General features: G+C 35.6%; 1 protein-coding gene and 1 long non-coding RNA gene across 5 annotated transcripts; one reads left to right on the top strand and one right to left on the bottom strand.

Annotated features, from left to right (window-relative positions):
• Positions 1-17: 17 nt before the first annotated feature.
• Positions 18-5134, top strand: LOC138130662 (uncharacterized). The gene is made up of 2 exons (XR_011159618.1): positions 18-3003; positions 3066-5134. It is a non-coding gene; the product is annotated as an uncharacterized lncRNA (long non-coding RNA).
• Positions 5135-8780: 3646 nt separating this feature from the next.
• LOC138131090 (clavesin-2-like) lies at positions 8781-19169 on the bottom strand. 4 transcript variants are annotated; one of them, XM_069047860.1, is made up of 6 exons: positions 18948-19169; positions 17835-17976; positions 10138-10232; positions 9939-10089; positions 9410-9603; positions 8781-9360 (listed from the first exon to the last, which is right to left on the bottom strand). In XM_069047860.1, the coding sequence occupies exons 2-6, from the start codon at positions 17974-17976 to the stop codon at positions 9076-9078; spliced, it is 867 nt and encodes a 288-aa protein (XP_068903961.1). In that variant the 5' UTR covers positions 18948-19169; the 3' UTR covers positions 8781-9075. The 4 variants fall into 4 exon arrangements, with proteins under 4 accessions (XP_068903961.1, XP_068903959.1, XP_068903958.1 ...); XM_069047858.1 differs by having other exon boundaries at positions 17835-17998; positions 18948-19168; XM_069047857.1 differs by lacking the exon at positions 18948-19169 and adding an exon at positions 18480-18602 and having other exon boundaries at positions 17835-17998.
• Positions 19170-19712: the final 543 nt, after the last annotated feature.

Genomic DNA, 19712 nt, shown 5'->3' with positions numbered 1-19712 from the left:
ATGATTCACAATTTACTATTGAGATAACCGCTTTTGAATTCAAAACTAACCACCAATGAAAGCTATAGAATTACCGGCGTTCGGTACCGTCGGCGACCGCTTGGGGGCGTGGGTGAAAGTCGACAGGGGATGAACGGCCATGTTTTTTTTCTGGAGGGCACTTTTTCTTGAACGCAGAGTAGTACAGAAGTACCGTGTATTTTTCTGTGGGCTAATTGTGCGATTTTAGTTGTTTTTTTATTGAACTGTGCTAAATGTTGCTGTCCAACTTCTGTTTGGAACTAGGTATGTGTTTGGGGTACTAAAATTAATTCTGCTCGCGCGAAATGTAGTTTAACAATAATAAGGCACAAATGGGTCGCACGTGGGTTTCCACCATGTTTTACAAAATCCACATTTATCTCGACCATCCCCATGTATTATGTTTTTAACATTATAAGCTTGCGAAGGAGCGTAAGGCAGCCTGGTTCTAGTTTTGCTAAATTTATAAAATTGACGGATCACGTTTTCCTTTTGTTGTCAAAGCAGGTTGTACAATTCACTAATTTTCCTAAAAGAAAATGACTCCAAGTTTTAGCGTGGGTCTGGGGCTTTCACTTTTTATCAGCGCACTCCCTCCCTTTGATCCCCTTTCTAATTATTCCGAGTGACGCTTTTGGTGTAACAAGTATTCATTTATTGCTTAACATTTTTAATCAAAATTTGAAAGTTTCCACTTTCCATCCCGGTAGCAACCAATTGGGTTTATATTTCAGGTATCTGCGCGGGCTTTTTCCTTACCCAGGGATCTTCTACATTTAGGTATTTTCATCATTTAGTCCTGGGGCGCCCTCCAAGGGGGGGGCCCCCTTGTCGATGATCCGGCTCTAATAGGCTAGGGTCGACTGGACTGTGTTTTTTGTTTTATTGTTATGTATGTGTTATTGGTTGTTACCACTTTTCCATCCCAAACTGAAAGTGTTCTTAGATTACTCCGTCAACAAAGTTTTGTCGCGGTTTCGTTTACATTTTCCAGTTGCTGTAAATGTCAATTCTTCCTTATCGCGAGGGTCTCTCTCTGTTTGAGGGGTTTAGTTGCTCCTAACATCCAATCGTTGAACACGACCCCGCGGCCCCTCGTTTAACATGTTGTGCCCCAAGAGAGACCCGAAAACCATAACGCTTGGCGGGGCTTGCTGAATGCTGGTCCGCAACGTCGCTCATGGTGTAAGTTGAATCCGAGTTCCTTGGCACAGAACTTCCGGAATGGTAATCTGTTCTCGAAGTTTGTGGTACTTGACAAGCGTCGTTTGTTTTTGCTCTGAAATAGTCATATTCAATTCAACCGATGAACTTAGAGTACCTCAATTTGTTGACTTAACGTAAAGCAGTTAGGATTTTTCCCCTTAGCACTAAATCACGGGTAGGCGGGAAATGATAAAGTCGTAAGGATAGGTACCACAGACCCCCGGACCACCCAAAGCCACTCACTCCTTCTATAGCGTATCTGCCGTATTTTGTAAATTAACTTGGAAAAGAAAAAAAAGAACATGCTGAAGTTCTCGCCTAGTGCCCGCTCTCGCTCGAACGGTCCGAAGTAACTGTTTTGTTTGTAATGTACATGACCCTCTGGTTTTTTTCTGAATTTGAATTGTGTTGTTTATGAAATCAGTTTTGCTCAATTCTCACTAACTGTCCCGTCCACGTTGTCACTTCGGACTTGTTCGTATTTTCAGGAGAGGTTTTAGCGGAGCCTCATTCGGGGGTCTGGGAGAATGGCCAGAGCTCACCATTTTCCTAGAGTTCTAAATGAGTAGTCTTCTCACATTTGAGGAGACTTGGGTGCCCTCTCCCGAGACGTTTTTATTATTCATGAATCCCGGCGTTAACGAAAATCATAACTTTGAATAAATAGCTGGTTTTAATTATTGTGTTGTTTTATTTGCACTCTTCTGTGTGGTTCACAAACCCTGTTGGAACGAATCTGGTAATGTTTAATTTGTATTAAAAAAAAAAAAACACACAACGTAGGGAAATTAACGAGGTACGATCACGCGCTCTTGGCCATTTTTGAATTTCGCGGGTGTTATTTTCATTGCGTATGTTGGTAGAAAAAAAAATGAGATGGACGCTTGGTGGGAAATTTGAATTACCCACTTGGTTCATCACAGAATTTTGGTGCCGTGACCAGGATGACAGATTGTGAACCTTGTTAGAGTGCAAATTGTTAATAAGAATAATCTGCTGTTTCTGTTTTTGTTTTGAACTAGGTTGCTGCGGAAGGACACCAGGTGGCAGTGGACTGCTGTTGAGCCGAAGGAAGTTTGACAAGGGCAGAGAACCATTCTTAGACGCCGTCTTGGTGGAATTCCCGGATTCTAGCAAAGCCGTCTATTCACAAACGGACGGTTCCGGTGTCGAACTTTATCAGCTTCTAGATAACGGAGAACGTGGTGTGATCGGATTTGCGAGCCGTATTCTGAGAGGACCAGGACTTTCTGTACACCGTGCCAGGAAAGGAACGTTTGGCGATCATCGTCGGGCTCCAGAAGTACTGGACCATTCTGGAAACAAAAGTATCGTGGCGGACACACTTTCCAGGTACCGCCTGGGACTAGAGGCCTGCCCGGGCGTTCTCAAATTGCCCGTGTTGCGCCGGTGCTGACATCTGGGGGGGCGAGGCCATTTCCGCCGTCTTCGCGGTTTCCGGTTCACGAGACCTGAGGGTCATTTACCCAATTTGAGGCACCCCACTAAACGATATTTTTCTCGGGCCCATGTTCCGGGGAAAGTTGGAAGGGAAGGTCGCAGCCGAGGGGAACTAATTAGATGACAAGTGCTGGCCGAGAAAGTCACCCCAGTTTTCAAGGAGAAGTAGAACCACTTTGGAGTTTCTCAGGTCTATTCCATGTCGATTCTTGCTCCCTGGGGCGTTGCGTTACCGGGCCAACCTGGGGGCGTGAAGTTAGTAGGATGTTGACGAAATGCTCGACGTCCCCGACATCGCCACCACTGCCAGAGAAGGTAACTCTGATATCGTATACGTTAGTTGACCAAAGGACCGGTTACTGTTCCTATCTTTTTAGCTCCCACCGTTCGTACTCGGGACGGATTTTTAGACGCTGACTCTTGGGCTTGATGTGTACACCACCCCACGCCAACGAAAGCCACTGGGAAGCGAGGTCGAGAACGCCACAACTGCAACCACGGACAGGAAGTGTCTTCCTTGCTACGATGCTCTCCACGCCGAAGACACTTGGGGGCGTCTGAGATAACCGCTTTTGAATTCAAAACTAACCACCAATGAAAGCTATAGAATTACCGGCGTTCGGTACCGTCGGCGACCGCTTGGGGGCGTGGGTGAAAGTCGACAGGGGATGAACGGCCATGTTTTTTTTCTGGAGGGCACTTTTTCTTGAACGCAGAGTAGTACAGAAGTACCGTGTATTTTTCTGTGGGCTAATTGTGCGATTTTAGTTGTTTTTTTATTGAACTGTGCTAAATGTTGCTGTCCAACTTCTGTTTGGAACTAGGTATGTGTTTGGGGTACTAAAATTAATTCTGCTCGCGCGAAATGTAGTTTAACAATAATAAGGCACAAATGGGTCGCACGTGGGTTTCCACCATGTTTTACAAAATCCACATTTATCTCGACCATCCCCATGTATTATGTTTTTAACATTATAAGCTTGCGAAGGAGCGTAAGGCAGCCTGGTTCTAGTTTTGCTAAATTTATAAAATTGACGGATCACGTTTTCCTTTTGTTGTCAAAGCAGGTTGTACAATTCACTAATTTTCCTAAAAGAAAATGACTCCAAGTTTTAGCGTGGGTCTGGGGCTTTCACTTTTTATCAGCGCACTCCCTCCCTTTGATCCCCTTTCTAATTATTCCGAGTGACGCTTTTGGTGTAACAAGTATTCATTTATTGCTTAACATTTTTAATCAAAATTTGAAAGTTTCCACTTTCCATCCCGGTAGCAACCAATTGGGTTTATATTTCAGGTATCTGCGCGGGCTTTTTCCTTACCCAGGGATCTTCTACATTTAGGTATTTTCATCATTTAGTCCTGGGGCGCCCTCCAAGGGGGGGGCCCCCTTGTCGATGATCCGGCTCTAATAGGCTAGGGTCGACTGGACTGTGTTTTTTGTTTTATTGTTATGTATGTGTTATTGGTTGTTACCACTTTTCCATCCCAAACTGAAAGTGTTCTTAGATTACTCCGTCAACAAAGTTTTGTCGCGGTTTCGTTTACATTTTCCAGTTGCTGTAAATGTCAATTCTTCCTTATCGCGAGGGTCTCTCTCTGTTTGAGGGGTTTAGTTGCTCCTAACATCCAATCGTTGAACACGACCCCGCGGCCCCTCGTTTAACATGTTGTGCCCCAAGAGAGACCCGAAAACCATAACGCTTGGCGGGGCTTGCTGAATGCTGGTCCGCAACGTCGCTCATGGTGTAAGTTGAATCCGAGTTCCTTGGCACAGAACTTCCGGAATGGTAATCTGTTCTCGAAGTTTGTGGTACTTGACAAGCGTCGTTTGTTTTTGCTCTGAAATAGTCATATTCAATTCAACCGATGAACTTAGAGTACCTCAATTTGTTGACTTAACGTAAAGCAGTTAGGATTTTTCCCCTTAGCACTAAATCACGGGTAGGCGGGAAATGATAAAGTCGTAAGGATAGGTACCACAGACCCCCGGACCACCCAAAGCCACTCACTCCTTCTATAGCGTATCTGCCGTATTTTGTAAATTAACTTGGAAAAGAAAAAAAAGAACATGCTGAAGTTCTCGCCTAGTGCCCGCTCTCGCTCGAACGGTCCGAAGTAACTGTTTTGTTTGTAATGTACATGACCCTCTGGTTTTTTTCTGAATTTGAATTGTGTTGTTTATGAAATCAGTTTTGCTCAATTCTCACTAACTGTCCCGTCCACGTTGTCACTTCGGACTTGTTCGTATTTTCAGGAGAGGTTTTAGCGGAGCCTCATTCGGGGGTCTGGGAGAATGGCCAGAGCTCACCATTTTCCTAGAGTTCTAAATGAGTAGTCTTCTCACATTTGAGGAGACTTGGGTGCCCTCTCCCGAGACGTTTTTATTATTCATGAATCCCGGCGTTAACGAAAATCATAACTTTGAATAAATAGCTGGTTTTAATTATTGTGTTGTTTTATTTGCACTCTTCTGTGTGGTTCACAAACCCTGTTGGAACGAATCTGGTAATGTTTAATTTGTATTAAAAAAAAAAAAACACACAACGTAGGGAAATTAACGAGGTACGATCACGCGCTCTTGGCCATTTTTGAATTTCGCGGGTGTTATTTTCATTGCGTATGTTGGTAGAAAAAAAAATGAGATGGACGCTTGGTGGGAAATTTGAATTACCCACTTGGTTCATCACACTATATAGGAACTCCAAAAATGCTCATATTGTATTGTTGCGGCCAAAAAAAAAATGAGCAGCAATTTTTTCTATTGTAATAAAAAACTCTTTTTCAAATTGACATCATCCATCAGTGTTATCTTGTGCCACAAGTATGGGTTTCTTGTTTTGTTACCCGAGAAACTTTCATTTTAATAGCCTGAATTACCAAAACTTATAAAGATGACATAAAATGTCAATTTAGTGGTCGCTTTTGTTTGGCCGCAACAGTAATTAGTTCTTGCGGGCCCCTGTTAAATATTTCTTGCCCTTAGAGTGCCCCACCTAAGGAAAAAGTCTAGCTACGTCACTGGTTCTATGAGATGGAGAGCACGTGAATTGCCCTATTATTGTTGATTTTAATATTAATGAAGTGTTCTTTTTTTAATAATAAGGATTTCAGCAAGTGAATCTACTGAAGAAGAATAGTGAAAATGTTTCGTCTTTGGGAAAACAAATCTGAAGTAGGTAGAGTGCGTTTCAACGAGAGGTACACATCTATAAACTTGCGCAGAAATCTATTTCGGTCTATAGTGGCGTGGCTTACCTAGACAGTAGCGGCGTTAGTTTGTACTTTCCAGGGAATTTTCTAATTTCATTTCAACAGCTGATTTTTCGCCATTTTGTCGCAAATCACAGCCAGGTTATTGTTCTTCACCGGCTTCTCTTTTATGTCATACAACTTGATTTCTAATCCCGGTTGTGAAAATCTGATATTTTCTGTGTTGTGAAAGTTAAAACAAAAATAAAACTGGACTACGCCAATGCACTCGATTTTGGGTCGCCCTTCCCCTACATCTGGCGCATCTCGGTAGCCACGCCTGTGTACCTCTCGTTGAAATGCACTCTACCTACCAAGCACAAGTTGTAGAAATGAAAACAGTCACCATGACAGTGACAGTGATAGTGATAGTGATTTTAATTATCTAGAAAGCACCGATGGAGAAGACACAAGAATTGACAGCGGTAGCGGTGGATCAAAAAAGAAAAGATTGCATTTAAATGAACCGGCCAAACAAATTTGTTTAAATATTTACAACAATCTGTTAAAAGAGAAAGAAGCTGACTCTGAAGCTGGAGCCATGAGTGAGACTGTGTTGAAACTAGCAGCACGTCTAACTGGCATTCCCTACACCACCATGGTAAAATTAGTGAGAGAAGGGATTGTCAAAAGACGTCTTGACGCTGGAAAAAGCATCAAGCTGAATCCAGCCATGGCAAAATTGCTAGGGGACACAGTCTACGAAGACTATAAAAGAAATGAAATTCCAACGATAGAGACGATTAATAAAAAAATATTTGAAATAAATTTTGATCTGACAGGAGACAAGGAGATGGTTAAAAAAAACTTGGGTTTAAATTCCAGGCCGTTAACAAGCGAACGGCAGTGATGGAAAGCCGAAGAATTGTTGTAAATTGGCGACAGTCATATTTAGAGAAAATCCAAATGCATACAATACATATGTATAGTATGTCCATGGATTGAGTTACAACGAAGAAATTTAATTTTTCAGAAAAAGTCACTCTTGATAAAATGATCTGCTTGTTTTTGAAACAATTAAAATTAGTTTCAAGCCAAATAGGGTTTAATCCCCAAATATGAAATTCAAACTCAAATATCTTTTGTCAGTCAAACCTCTTTATTTATTATTTAAATGAAACTTGGTATGACACTTATGATTCTGCCAAAAAAGGGTGGTGAGATGGTTCAAGTGGATGTCAAGTCTCCGTTATGGCCCCTGTAAAAGGGACTCGTTTAATAATTCTGCATTGTGGGTCCAGCTGTATTCTAGATGGCAATAATCCAGCGATGAATGGGTTCACAATGGATTAAAATTATGTGCGAAAAAAATGGTAGACTGTAATGACAACTACCACAATATATGGCTTCTGATATTTTTCAAGAATGGTTTGAGTTCAGTTTAATTTCCAATTTATAACCTAATAAGTAATAACATTATTGTTCTCGATAATGCTTCTTATCATTCAAAACAATCAAAGAAAATTCCGAATGCCAACTCAAGAAAGTTGGAAATCCAGGCTTTTCTAATAACACGATCTGTATTTTGAGGAAGTCTAGGTATACCAAGAAACAGTGGAAAATTCTACGCATCTTTAATCCAATTGAGCTTATGTGGTTTCAGTTAAAGAAACGGATTCGACTAAAGAATGTAATACCCAAGTTCGATCGGGTTGTAATAAATTTGATTACGGAAGAAGTTGTCAATATTACCGCAGAAGATTAGCAGAAAAAGATTAAGAAGAAGATGATTACAGGTCATCGAGAGATGATCAGAAAAGGAAATAATCAATTTATCGTAGACCTACCAGAAGAATTGGCTGATTCCGAACTAGAAGCAATCTTTCAAGAAGTTTAAGTTTGTATTTTGTAACTTTGTATTATTATATTTTCTAAGCGGAATGATATTTATTTTTTGCGAAGAATACTCATACCTCCCCCTGGTCCTTGCTGGGCATTATACAGTTTAGGTAACCCTACGTTATTTATTACTGTTATTGACGAAATTTAGCTTTGAACTAACAAATTTAACAACAGACGCGTATGTACAGCCGCGGAATCAAAATTTCGGGCAGCATTTTTCTGTTTCTGTAAACCACTTTATACTGTCATCATGACTGGCATACAGAAATTTTCTGTGTCGGTCAGTTTTTAAATTTTGAGTTAATTGCAGTGACTGTAATTGTAAATCATGGCTTTCACCGGCTGCCCACCTGTTATTATCCACAAATCACTATTTTTTAATGTAAATAAAGCAAAATGAGAAAAACATGACAAGAGTAAAAAATATTATTATTGTTAACGAATGTACAGTCGATGGACAAATAAAACTGGGACAAAAATGACAATCACATAAGTCAAAATTTACAAATTTGCGTCGTTTAATTACGGCTTTATTACAAATAGGTTAACTTTGGTATGACATATTATATAGACACTGACAAATATATTGACAATTCAATGGTCTGATTTACGTAGATTAAATTTTAAGTGTCCCAGTTTTATTTGTCCACCGACCGTACATATTTTCTTATCACACAAACAAAACAAACGTTTTGCCACTTACTACTTGATCAATTTGTTTGCAACATACAATACATCGGTGACGTTCTGTAGTTGGCACTTTTAAAAATTTTCAGGAAGATACTACGCTATGGTCGATGATAGGTACGTTGTTGAAGTAGACCAATATTTTCTTGTTGTCTAGTCCAGATCTTTTTCTCTTCCCTCAGTAGATTTTGAAATTTACATTCATTAAACCGAAAACAGTTGGAATAGTTAAAGGAATTGGTTACAACTTAGAAGGAACTGATAAAATGTTTCAATTGTTCAATGTTCAAATGTTCAATAAATGAAGTAAACGATTATTGCTCAATTTTTTTTTAATCAACAATAAAATATATTTCGTAAAATGCGTCTACAAAATCACCGCCTTTTACACTAGAGTATTCTCTATTCTTTCAAAATAAAGATAAAAGTTCAAAGTAAAGATACATAATTATTTCTTGATAAATAAGAAAGTACCGCATTTGTACCTGCACCTTCACGTCTCATTTCATTGCCTACTTCAGTCCCATTATAACAGTATTTTTTCTTTTCTTTGGAAACTAATTTTTACAATCCAACTAAATATGTATTTCTTTTTGTAATTAAGTATTATTATGATGTTTTATAACCTAACGACTTAAGTTCTTTCATTATGTCTTTATTTTTTCGGAATCCTTCCACCCAGTCTTCGTAACTATGATGTGGCTGCATTCCTCCATAGATTTCTGGCAAGCATTTTGGGTTCACGTGTTTGTGCAAACTTTCCAAATCATTGTGAAAAAACAATCTCTCTTTCATCTTCTCGTGCAGTAACGGTCTGAATATATTGAACAATATTTCAAACGCCCATGAATGGTTGATAATGTGTAAAGATTGCAGTTTCATCGGGTGTGTTGCCTTCAAAGTTATCAATTAGAAAACAAATTAATTTAACAGTTTAACTTACAACAGCCATTTGCAGAAGTTTTTGAGCTAAACTCGGAGTCAAGCAGAGGGCGTGCTGCATAGATATGTTTTGGCAGTCTACAATGCAAACACCGCCCTTCATTTGTGCCCTTTCTTCAAGGATAGCTAATTCCAGGATAAGTAAAGTTGCTCGGAATACATCGTCAACTGTGAATGATGTTGGGTCCCAATTACCTAAAATATCAATTATATGAAGAATGAAAATGTCAAGTTGTTCTTTAAAAAAATCCACATGTTTTAAATTTTTCTATTTTTGTTGTGTGTACAGTTTCTTGAAGAATATGCGAAAACAAAATGACAGGATATCTAGATCTCACCTGACCTGACCTGACCTGACCTGACCTAACAGAGAACGCTAATTCAAAATTAATAACACGAAAAGAAAACGGGAAACGGAACTAATTTAAAAAGAGAAAAATTCTAGAAGATTTAAATTTGCGGTAAAACAGAGGAATAACTTATTATGATATTGTAGCTGCAACATTTTTATAACTTTTATTGTCACTTACCAAGTTTGTAGAGTAAAATTCTTTTGCCGTCTTGATCTAGGTATGGCGGAACGCTGATAAAATCGGGTCCTCCAGCTCTTTCCAGTTGATCAAGACCAACACCCTCTATAAAAGTCGGATTTTCCTCTCTGAAGTCGTAGTAGTTGATAAACTGCAAATAAATTGTTATTCGACTTGACAACACTTGTTAAACATTTACAAGTCTGTAAGCAGATTCTAGTCCAAATTTTCGACTTCTTAGGAAACGTAGCAAAAATTTGTCATCAGTTCGGTGTGGAGTGCACTCACCTCTAGCTGAAAATAAAGAAAAAGATGGAATTACCACTTTATTGTTGCCACAAAACATCACGTTGACTTATGCGCCATTCACCCATGTTATTAGTATTACCAAGACAATTTAATTCATACACTAAAAATCCCATAAGCAGCGGTGTTTTTGTCATTATGACAGCGAAAAAAGTTTGCCCTAACTTTTCCAGCGACAAAACGGAACCTAACGTTTGAAAGTGTCTGATTCTAGTAGGTCTGCATCATAGTGATTTACGTATTCATTAAATTGTCTTACCGAATTACACTCAAGCTTTTTTTTGGGTCGAAGTAAATTTGACATTTACAATTCGAGTTTTGTTGTTTGGCAATTAAACTTAAAAAACTGCCAGAAAAAATTACTCGTCCTTTTCAGAGGCAGTTTTTTTCGTTAAATTGCCAGGCAACAAAATTCTCATTGAAATGTCAAGTTTACGTCGACAAAAAAAAGCTCTCGTGTAATTATAAGTGACAGTTTAATTCATGTATAAGAAATCTCATAAGGCGCTGTGATATTTTATCACTTTGACAGCGGATAAAAGTTTGCCCTAACTTTTATTCGGCAAAAACACTCAGGTAACTTATACCTTTAGTTGCTATGCATCTAATACCTTTAATACCAAATAAAAAAATTAAATTTGTATTGCTCATTCATTAAATTGTCTCGCCGAATTACACTTGAGGTTTCATTTCGTCAGGAAAAATATTTATGTGCAACTCAAACTAATTGCTTGACAGCAATTAGACTCGAAAAATTGGCACGATAAAATCAAGTCCGGCCTAGGGCCGTCGTGGTTTCATCGTGCCAATTTTTCTCGTCTAATTGCTAAGCAATAGGTATGTTTTCGTTGCGAAAAATATTTATCCGACTAAATGAAACCTCTTGTGTAATTACAGTCGAAGAAAACATTCTTTTTTCTCGTATTATTAAGTCAAAAAAATAACTTCTATACCACGGAACTAAAGTGCCTTTTCATCCCTCCTGTAATTATTGCCCTCGCTACGCTTGTGCAATAATCTGACAAGTTTATTTAAGATGTTCTTGTCGCTCGATTACGGCGTTTAGTTCTTTAATTGTTGTAAAACTTTCTTTTTATCGCACTATTTACCCGGCACATGTGGTTATGCTCCAGGCACATAAACAATTTAACACCAAATGGATTGTTCACTATGTGATGTGTATTGTCTGGTCACATTTTACGGTCGTTTAATTAGCATTTTCACTTCCTAAGTGTTCAACGTGTTGAGGGTGATTCTTTTCCTGCTTGCAAACACTTCCGTTTTGTTCATAATAAATTACAACGATTGACTATCTCCGTACAATTCACTCTCGTCATAAATTGAAATTTGCTCTTGGAGTTTTAAAATTTTATTTCTACTTCTGGTGTCGACACTGTTCAAGGACCAGTCAAGTGAAGTGGTAATTGTTGATTGTGACGTCACCGAATTAGAAGAGATCGTTTATTATTTTATTACGTTGGAGTTTGTTTGATTTGTACTCGATGTCTTTTCTACTCAAAGAAAACTTTCTAAAAACTTCCGCGTAACGTACTCGTAGCTGCACATTTTTCAAATGTAATGGTCCGAGGAGAATAAAATGTCAGGCTTAATTGTTGTGTCAAGTGTGAGTTTAAATGGTTTCAGTGGTTGGAAAAAAATCATCTTGAAACATCGAGGAAGAGGTCGACAAGTCAATTGGTTATTATGAATGGGACAAATTAAAGGTCGCTGCAACAATAGATTAATTAATTAAGTTGAAAGTTGACTGAAACTAATGTATAAGAATCCTTTTCACTTTTTTCATAACGTATTTAGTCAAGCATGATTTCGAATACGAAAATTATTTTTTTCTAACAAACAAAGCATTGTACACGATTTTCATAAAGTCAATTTGAGTAGAGAATAGGATTTTTTAGTGAACAATCAACCACACACCAATCCAAAGAAAAACTGTTGTATCTGTGTAATCCTGATAAATGTGAAAAAAGTTAATTTTTACCTGTGATGCATTTCGTGGAAAGCTAAGGGGTTTTGTTGCAATTGAGAGTCAATTCCTTTTTTCTAAGGCACAAAGGTCAATAAAAAAATACAACAACAAATGCTAGAACAAATAAGTTATGCATCTAACTAGGTACAACAAGATCTAATGATATTTGAGACGAAAATAAAATCTTCAAAATTGAAGGTCATTAAGGTTTAATTAATTAATGGGTTAACAAAATTTAAGATTAGTGTCAGTTTTACAGTTATGACAATAACCATTTCTAAAATTATTTTATTACGATACCTGTCACGTAGTATAAATAACTACATAAATAAAATAAATATATGTAGGAATAACCAAATAATTAGACAAATGTATTGTCCTGGCTCGTCGAACAAAAAAACGTTGTATTCAACTCGTTCTTGTGTAAATTAGGCCTTTTTTGGCACTCGTGGGCCTCGTTTCACTCGCGTTTTAAACTGGCTCACTCATACCAAAAAAAGCCCAATTTACACACGAACTCGTTAAATAAACTACTATTATCTTCAACCGATCGAAAATCGCGCCTTTATGTATCCCGATAGAAACGGTTGGAGTGGCTTTTTTTGGTAACCGGTCTTGAAACACTTCAAATCCTAGAAGTTTAAATATCCACAGGCGGCTCAACCGAGTCGCATTGATAGATATCGACTGCATACTGAAAGGGTTAAAGGATGGAATTATTGCGACTATTATTCTTAAAAAAAAAAATCAAAAACTATGAAAGCAATATTATTTAACCAATAAATTAAAAAATAAAAGATTTAAAAACTTATTTTTTAATGTTTACATTTTTTCGATATCTCTGTTATTTCTTGATAATAAGAAAAAAAAAAAGAAAAAAATGTCACCGCACGGATAAACAGAACCTTCTAATTTAGGTCTTTGTTGTTTACCTAATGTGCTGCAATTTTGCATCTGTCTTGATTTATCGTTAGAAAAGGGTTCTTACAGTCACCGCACGGATAAACAGAACCTTCTAATTTAGGTCTTTGTTGTTTACCTAATGTGCTGCAATTTTGCATCTGTCTTGATTTATCGTTAGAAAAGGGTTCTTACAGTCTTCTTAACTAGTTCAAATAATTTAGAACAACTTGATCGTAAATGTTTTGTTGATCTCAATTGCGTATCCATATGACTCTTCTCAAGAGATTTGCTGACTAACTGTAAGAGCAGTTTTATGCATTTGTCTCATTTCTTTATGCTTTCTCCTTTGCAAAACAAAAAGGAATAATGAGACGGTTATCCTGATTATTAACATCAATTCCTAAGTATTTCGTTCGTTAGAACGGAATTCAGAAACAACAAAAACAAAACGGACGAATAAAAAACATATGACACTTCATAGTGAAAACTCAACGGACGTCATGTTTGCGTTGCGAAGATAGAGGACAACAAATTTAGAAAAAGTTCCTAAGCTAAAGTGAAAATAATTGATGATACAAGTGTTAATGATGGAATTGTTTTATACCATAAATCATCAAGTGAGTCGATTGTGTTATGAAAAGACAAAAGCAAAGTGCACTCAAATGACAAAGGCCAGTGCATATAATGAAACACACAAACATTTTCAGTCCTCTATTTTATCTACAAGAACATAGCATAGCAAAATTGTCTAAAAATTATTAATGCACTTTTTTTTTAATTTCGAGGCGAACCATTCTTAAAATAAATAGAACATATAACAAATAGGTACTCGTATATGTCTTCTTTTAAAATGGGAATAATAAAATAGCAACATGTGTATTTAAAATAAATTCAAATTTTTTTAGCTGCAATTAGGTAGAAGTTATTTCAAAACATTTATGTCCGTATTTTTTTATCGTTATTAGTATTGCCAATCTCATTAAAATAATCATCGCTATCAGAGAATGATAATGTGATAATTCTCTACTTCCTAGACAAATATAAAAAAAAATCCGTAAGTGACATATTTAACAGATTTTTTACACATTTTTTGATCTGCTTATTTCTTCTTTTAGATACTTACTGTGTCAATTACGAAGCTTGTGTGGTAAGCGAGGTTCGAAGAAATAAACGAGCAACCCTACAGCCCCTGGATTCTACAGATTGTTTATTATCGACAGGTGTCTACAGGGTGCAGCAGAAAAAAGTGCATTTATTTTAACTGATAATATCTACTACAACAACTTTTCTAAATATTTTTTGTTCGAAAACAAATTCTGAAGGGTTTTAAAAATTTAACGAATGTGAAACCATTTTATTCATCAAATGCAATACGAAGGGAATAAAAACATTCAGTTTTTACGATTCCTGTTTAAAAAAGTTTTCAGATTTATAAAATTGCATTCAACGTGAACGGCACGTCAAAATAAAGGGGGGACAGATGGCAATTCAATTTTGCAGATTCCAAAAAACTTTATTTGCAAAAGTTGTTATAATTGATGAGTACTATTACCAGTTAAAATAAATGCACTTTTTTCTGTTGCACCCTGTATAAATGTTTTACTTTTAAAGACTCATAATGATTGTTATTAATGTTGTACTGAATTGCATCGCAAAATTTTCTTCCACCTCTCAGTATAAATGGAAAGTGGCCCATCGAAAATCAACGCATATTTCCATCAACTACAAATTGCTTTTAGTTGTTCTCACACTATCAAAAGCTTGCGAAACATCATTGACCAACACCTCGTTTTGTTTGTTTACATTTTGTGGACGCAATGTTCCGGTTCAATCACTCGTTACCAGGATTAATTTCAAATGATTTTTCGTATTTTTCTTGTAATCGTTATGTAAGTGTTATATGACGGAACTAACAAATGCAGACCAAAATCTGGATTATAGTAAAAAGTTTCCGCTTGAGTAGACAAGCGGACGCGGTGACACGTATTATTTAAAATTCATTAGGCGATGTAACCTATTTTATGGTTAAAAATGGATGCACACTTTCATTTTGCATTATAGTTTCACTCGGTTGGTTCGTAAACAAAACGGGAGATTAATCATTCAGATTAGAATTGTGGTTGTTGCGGTATATAAGTAACTACTTCATAATTAAAACGTCCGCGAAAAATGCTGATATAACTGGTATGGAAAGATTAATAGATTGTAGAACTATTATATGCAAATGTTGGTAGAATTCTACTATTAGAACAAATAAATGTTTTTTTCTCTGATGGCTTTTGTGATAAATGACAGTCAGTGTTCTTCCCTCGTTGATATCTTCTATTCACTTTTTTTAAAATATTTTTTAACACCTACTGTTATTCAGTTATATTTTGTTTATTTTATTTTTCTAGTTTCACTTTAAGTATAGCTAAACCAAAACTACGTGTTTCACACTTCATTCAGTACATGACACTGCATTTCTAAATATTGATCAAAGTGTTAACAAATACTTAGAAAAAAAAGATAAATAGTCGATATGCGAGGAATTACTACTTAAAAACAGGGTGTTACAGAAAAAAGTGGATTTATTTTAACTGGTAATAGTACTCATCAATTACAACAACTTTTCTAAATAAAGTTTCTTGGAATTTGCAAAATTGAATTAGGTACCATTTTGTTGCCCCTTTATTTTGACGTACCGTTCACATTGCATGCAATTTTATAAATCTGACAACTTTTTTAAAGAGGAATCGTAAGAACTGAATGTTTTTATTCCCTTCGTATTGCATTTGATGAATAAAATAATTATATTAATCAACTTGGTTTACGATACAAAAATTTCCGATAATAAGGCGGAATCTGGAAAAGTGCCCCAAATGCTTGCAGCGTTTCCACGTTGAATAGCAAGGGAAATCCTCTCGAAGAGGAATTTCTTTGATTTTGAATCGCCTGATTCCGCAATAAGTCGCTCTCCGATGACATTAATGAAATCGATTGCTTCTTTGCACCAAGGGCCTAAGGTTTCGAAGGCTAAACCTTTAAATATGTAATTTGACAAAATAATTGAACTATATTTGCTATGTTTGCGTTTGCAAGCCATTTCAGCGGCAAAACCTGAAACTTCAGAAGTTTTCAAAACGTTTGTTTATTTATTACTGCTGTTTTTCTTTAAGGTCTTGAGAAGTTACAATTGCGCTTCATGAATAAAAAGGTTTTCATTTGTTTTTTGTTACCTCCTTACCTTACCTCCCGTAGGTGGGTAAGCAAATCTTTAGTAAATTGAGATTAATTTTTAAAGCTCTTCAGAATTTGTTTTCGAAAAAAAATTATTTTGAAAAGTTGTAGTAGATGAGTCCTATTACCAGTAAAAATAAATGCACTTTTTTCTGTTACACCCTGTATACAGGCTGTTTGATGAAAAACGGCTCAACCCATAACTTTTTTATTTATTACCCGATTTCGATGAACAAAAAAATCAAAGACATGGTTTTTCAAGCGCTACAAAACAGCCATAAAATGTTTTTTTTTGGCGTTATCTTCAATAGCTAACGATAGTCAACTTTTTTTTTTTTAATGGACACATGTAGTTTTTTAGGCTTGGTCTGGTAAGGTTTTTTTTTCTGGATCTAATGATGTATTGAAAGTTATCATTTGGTTCATAGCTAACTGAAAAAAAAATAAAACATTTTTTTGTGGTTCAGCTTATTATAAATTTTTTAAGAGTGCCGTGAAAAACAATCGGAATACAAAGTACGATAAATGTCATCTAAACGTCAGCTTAGAAGTTTTCATCTGCTTTTTTAAACTTTTTTTTATTAAAGTATAAAATAACATTGTCAGTCATGCAGGATAGCAGTCATTTGACTATTATTTTATGTTCGAGTGTAATAAAAATCGTAATTAGTCAAAAACAAAAAGTTAATAGAAAAAATAATTATTATTATTTTTTATTATTTATGTTTTCCAAGAAAATAATAATAAAACTCTTCAAGATTGCACCTGAAAATTTTCAAACTCACACTTGACATTTGTTGCTATTTGTATTCCAATTGTTTTTCACGGCACACTTGAAAATTTCATAATAACCAGAACCACAATTAAAAATTGTTTTATTTTTTTTTTTTCAGTTAGCTATGGACCAAACGATAATTTTTAATACATCGTTAGATTCAGAAAAAAAAACTTTATTAGACTGAGCCTAAAAAACTACATGTGTCTATTTAAAAAAAAAAAGTTGACTATCGTAAGCTACTGAAAATAAAGCCAAAAAAAAATTATTTTATGGCTGCTTCGTAGCGCATGAAAAAACATATCTTCGGTTTTTTTGTTCATTGAAATCGGATAATAAATAAAAAAGTTATGGGTTGAGGCGTTTTTTATCAAACAGCCTGTATACTATCGCGTGTAGAATCATGGTACATTAATTGGCAAAAAAAGTCTACACCATAATAGTACAGTAGAATACGAGTATGTCAATAAAAAAACATAATAGGAATAGAAGGTGTTAGGTCATTGAACGTTTTCGTTCATCATCAATCATCATCATCATCATACAGAACAACAACAAATGGTTTTTAATAGCGTTCCACCAAAGTAAATGTATTTCTATTTGTACTTACACCTTTTTATAGTTAAGCAAACTGAAATTGCTTGCTCCGGATTTTTTTATCACTTCCAAGCAATCTTCTTATCAACAATAAGTGAAGATAACTTACAGTAAATCATATCTCTGAGATCGGATATCATCTGACATTTGGTGTTTGGATCCTCCCTAATGTTTTCTTTGGCCCACTCCAGCAGCTCCTCCGAGGCCTCTCTAAGATCCAGCTCCCATTTTATCTCCACGTCGGTTGGCATCTTCGTGAACGTTGAAAAGAAACTGTTTTAAATTAATTTTATTAAGTCGTTCGTAGGGAAAATAACAATTTCGGTGCATTTAATTGCAGTCATGTTCTAATTAGAGTAAATGAAAGTTGAATTTTCAAATAAATTACGATAATTGTGCGAAGTAAGTACGACATGCAATGCCAAGTTAATCAAAACAAAGTAATTACACAATTCAACAAGATCTAATGGAGGTATTCTAATAAGGATAATTTGTGGCTTTGTTGCGATTCCGCAGAAGCAGCGAATTATAGGAAATTATTGGAAAATTTCGTTTTTTACTTTCAATTAATCTAAATTAGGAAACGTAATTCCTGCAGCAAAATTCAATTTAGAACTATTTTATTATTGGAAATTATTGCTATAACTGATAAGATTTGCTATGAATCTCACTGCTCACCGGCAGAAAAATTAATTAATATAAAATTGATATTTACGAGCATTGTTTTGAAATGTTTTGAAAATTGAAACCTTACTGCATTAGTCCTCGTTATTTGTTCCTTGTCCTATGACAGTTCTATTAATATGTAATTTTTGAACATCATTAGAAATCACAATAATACTCGCATACTATCTGCCAGTACTTTGTCCGAGGCCAGATATTAACCAGGAAACATTTTTACACAAATATTTATTGATAAAACACTTGATACTGATAACATTATTCTTAAAGAATTTGTACATGTCTGGAAAATATTTGATGTTATAACACTATTAGCAAATTTTAAAATTAAAATATAGGTATCTGCATAATACATATTAATTATCCCTACGATAAGTTCTAAATTATTTTTAATAAAATGACAACCTAATGTTTGTTAATTTATTGTTTCTCAAGTTTTGTTACAGTTAGGAATAATTTTTTTTAACAACTGAGACATGCTACGAAATAGTAACAAAAAATTATAGTAATTAGCTAATTTTTATGCCTCTATTTGACTCACCAGTAAATCAGTTATATGTCAATGTCCACACGTTCACTGTCACTACCGGCAATTAAATGGTACTAAGCGTTGCAAGCGCTGTAAGTACTGAACTGTAAGTGAAATCCCAGTCCTAGGACTTTATTACTGCACCACTCTTGTCTACCACAAGAATAAAAATAACTGTACCAGTTTTCAGCAAGTTATTTAATCAGTGGTTCCCATGTGATGTGTTTTTGATATCCGTTGTTATCATCATTAAATGCAATGCGACATTGATAATTATCATAATCATAATAATTTTGGCTTGGCCAGATAATGGTCTCAGTAACGCAAATAATATGATCTAAAACTATCACGTGACTTTATTTGTAAATAATTATAAGGTGCACTTAGAATTAAAAGTAATTATCTTCGATGAAAAAAATGTATTTGCAACAAAGAGTCAGTAAACACTTGACTTATCTTACGCCATCAAACATTTTATCGAAAAAACAGTAGAGGTCAAGTGTGTTTTGATAACTACTCAAGTGACACAGATTTTAAATCTAGATATTTATTTCAACTCTCTGAATGTTAAAGTGTAAATTCTATAAATGTGGAAATTATATCGCGGTTCTTATAAATCGTTTTCAGTCACCAATAAATGATAATGATAAATGACAAATTCCAAGAAAGTTAAGCTTGACTGAACTTAAGCAGACTTAATTTAAAAAAGCATATTTTCATTAAATGGATGTATGTAGAAAAAAATGAATAAGATTTTTTTTAGTATGTAATTGTTTT

Source organism: Tenebrio molitor, chromosome 5 (assembly GCF_963966145.1).
Source record: "Tenebrio molitor chromosome 5, icTenMoli1.1, whole genome shotgun sequence".
NCBI classification, from domain to species: Eukaryota; Metazoa; Arthropoda; class Insecta; order Coleoptera; family Tenebrionidae; genus Tenebrio; species Tenebrio molitor.
This window is presented reverse-complemented; position numbering and strand designations above follow the sequence as displayed.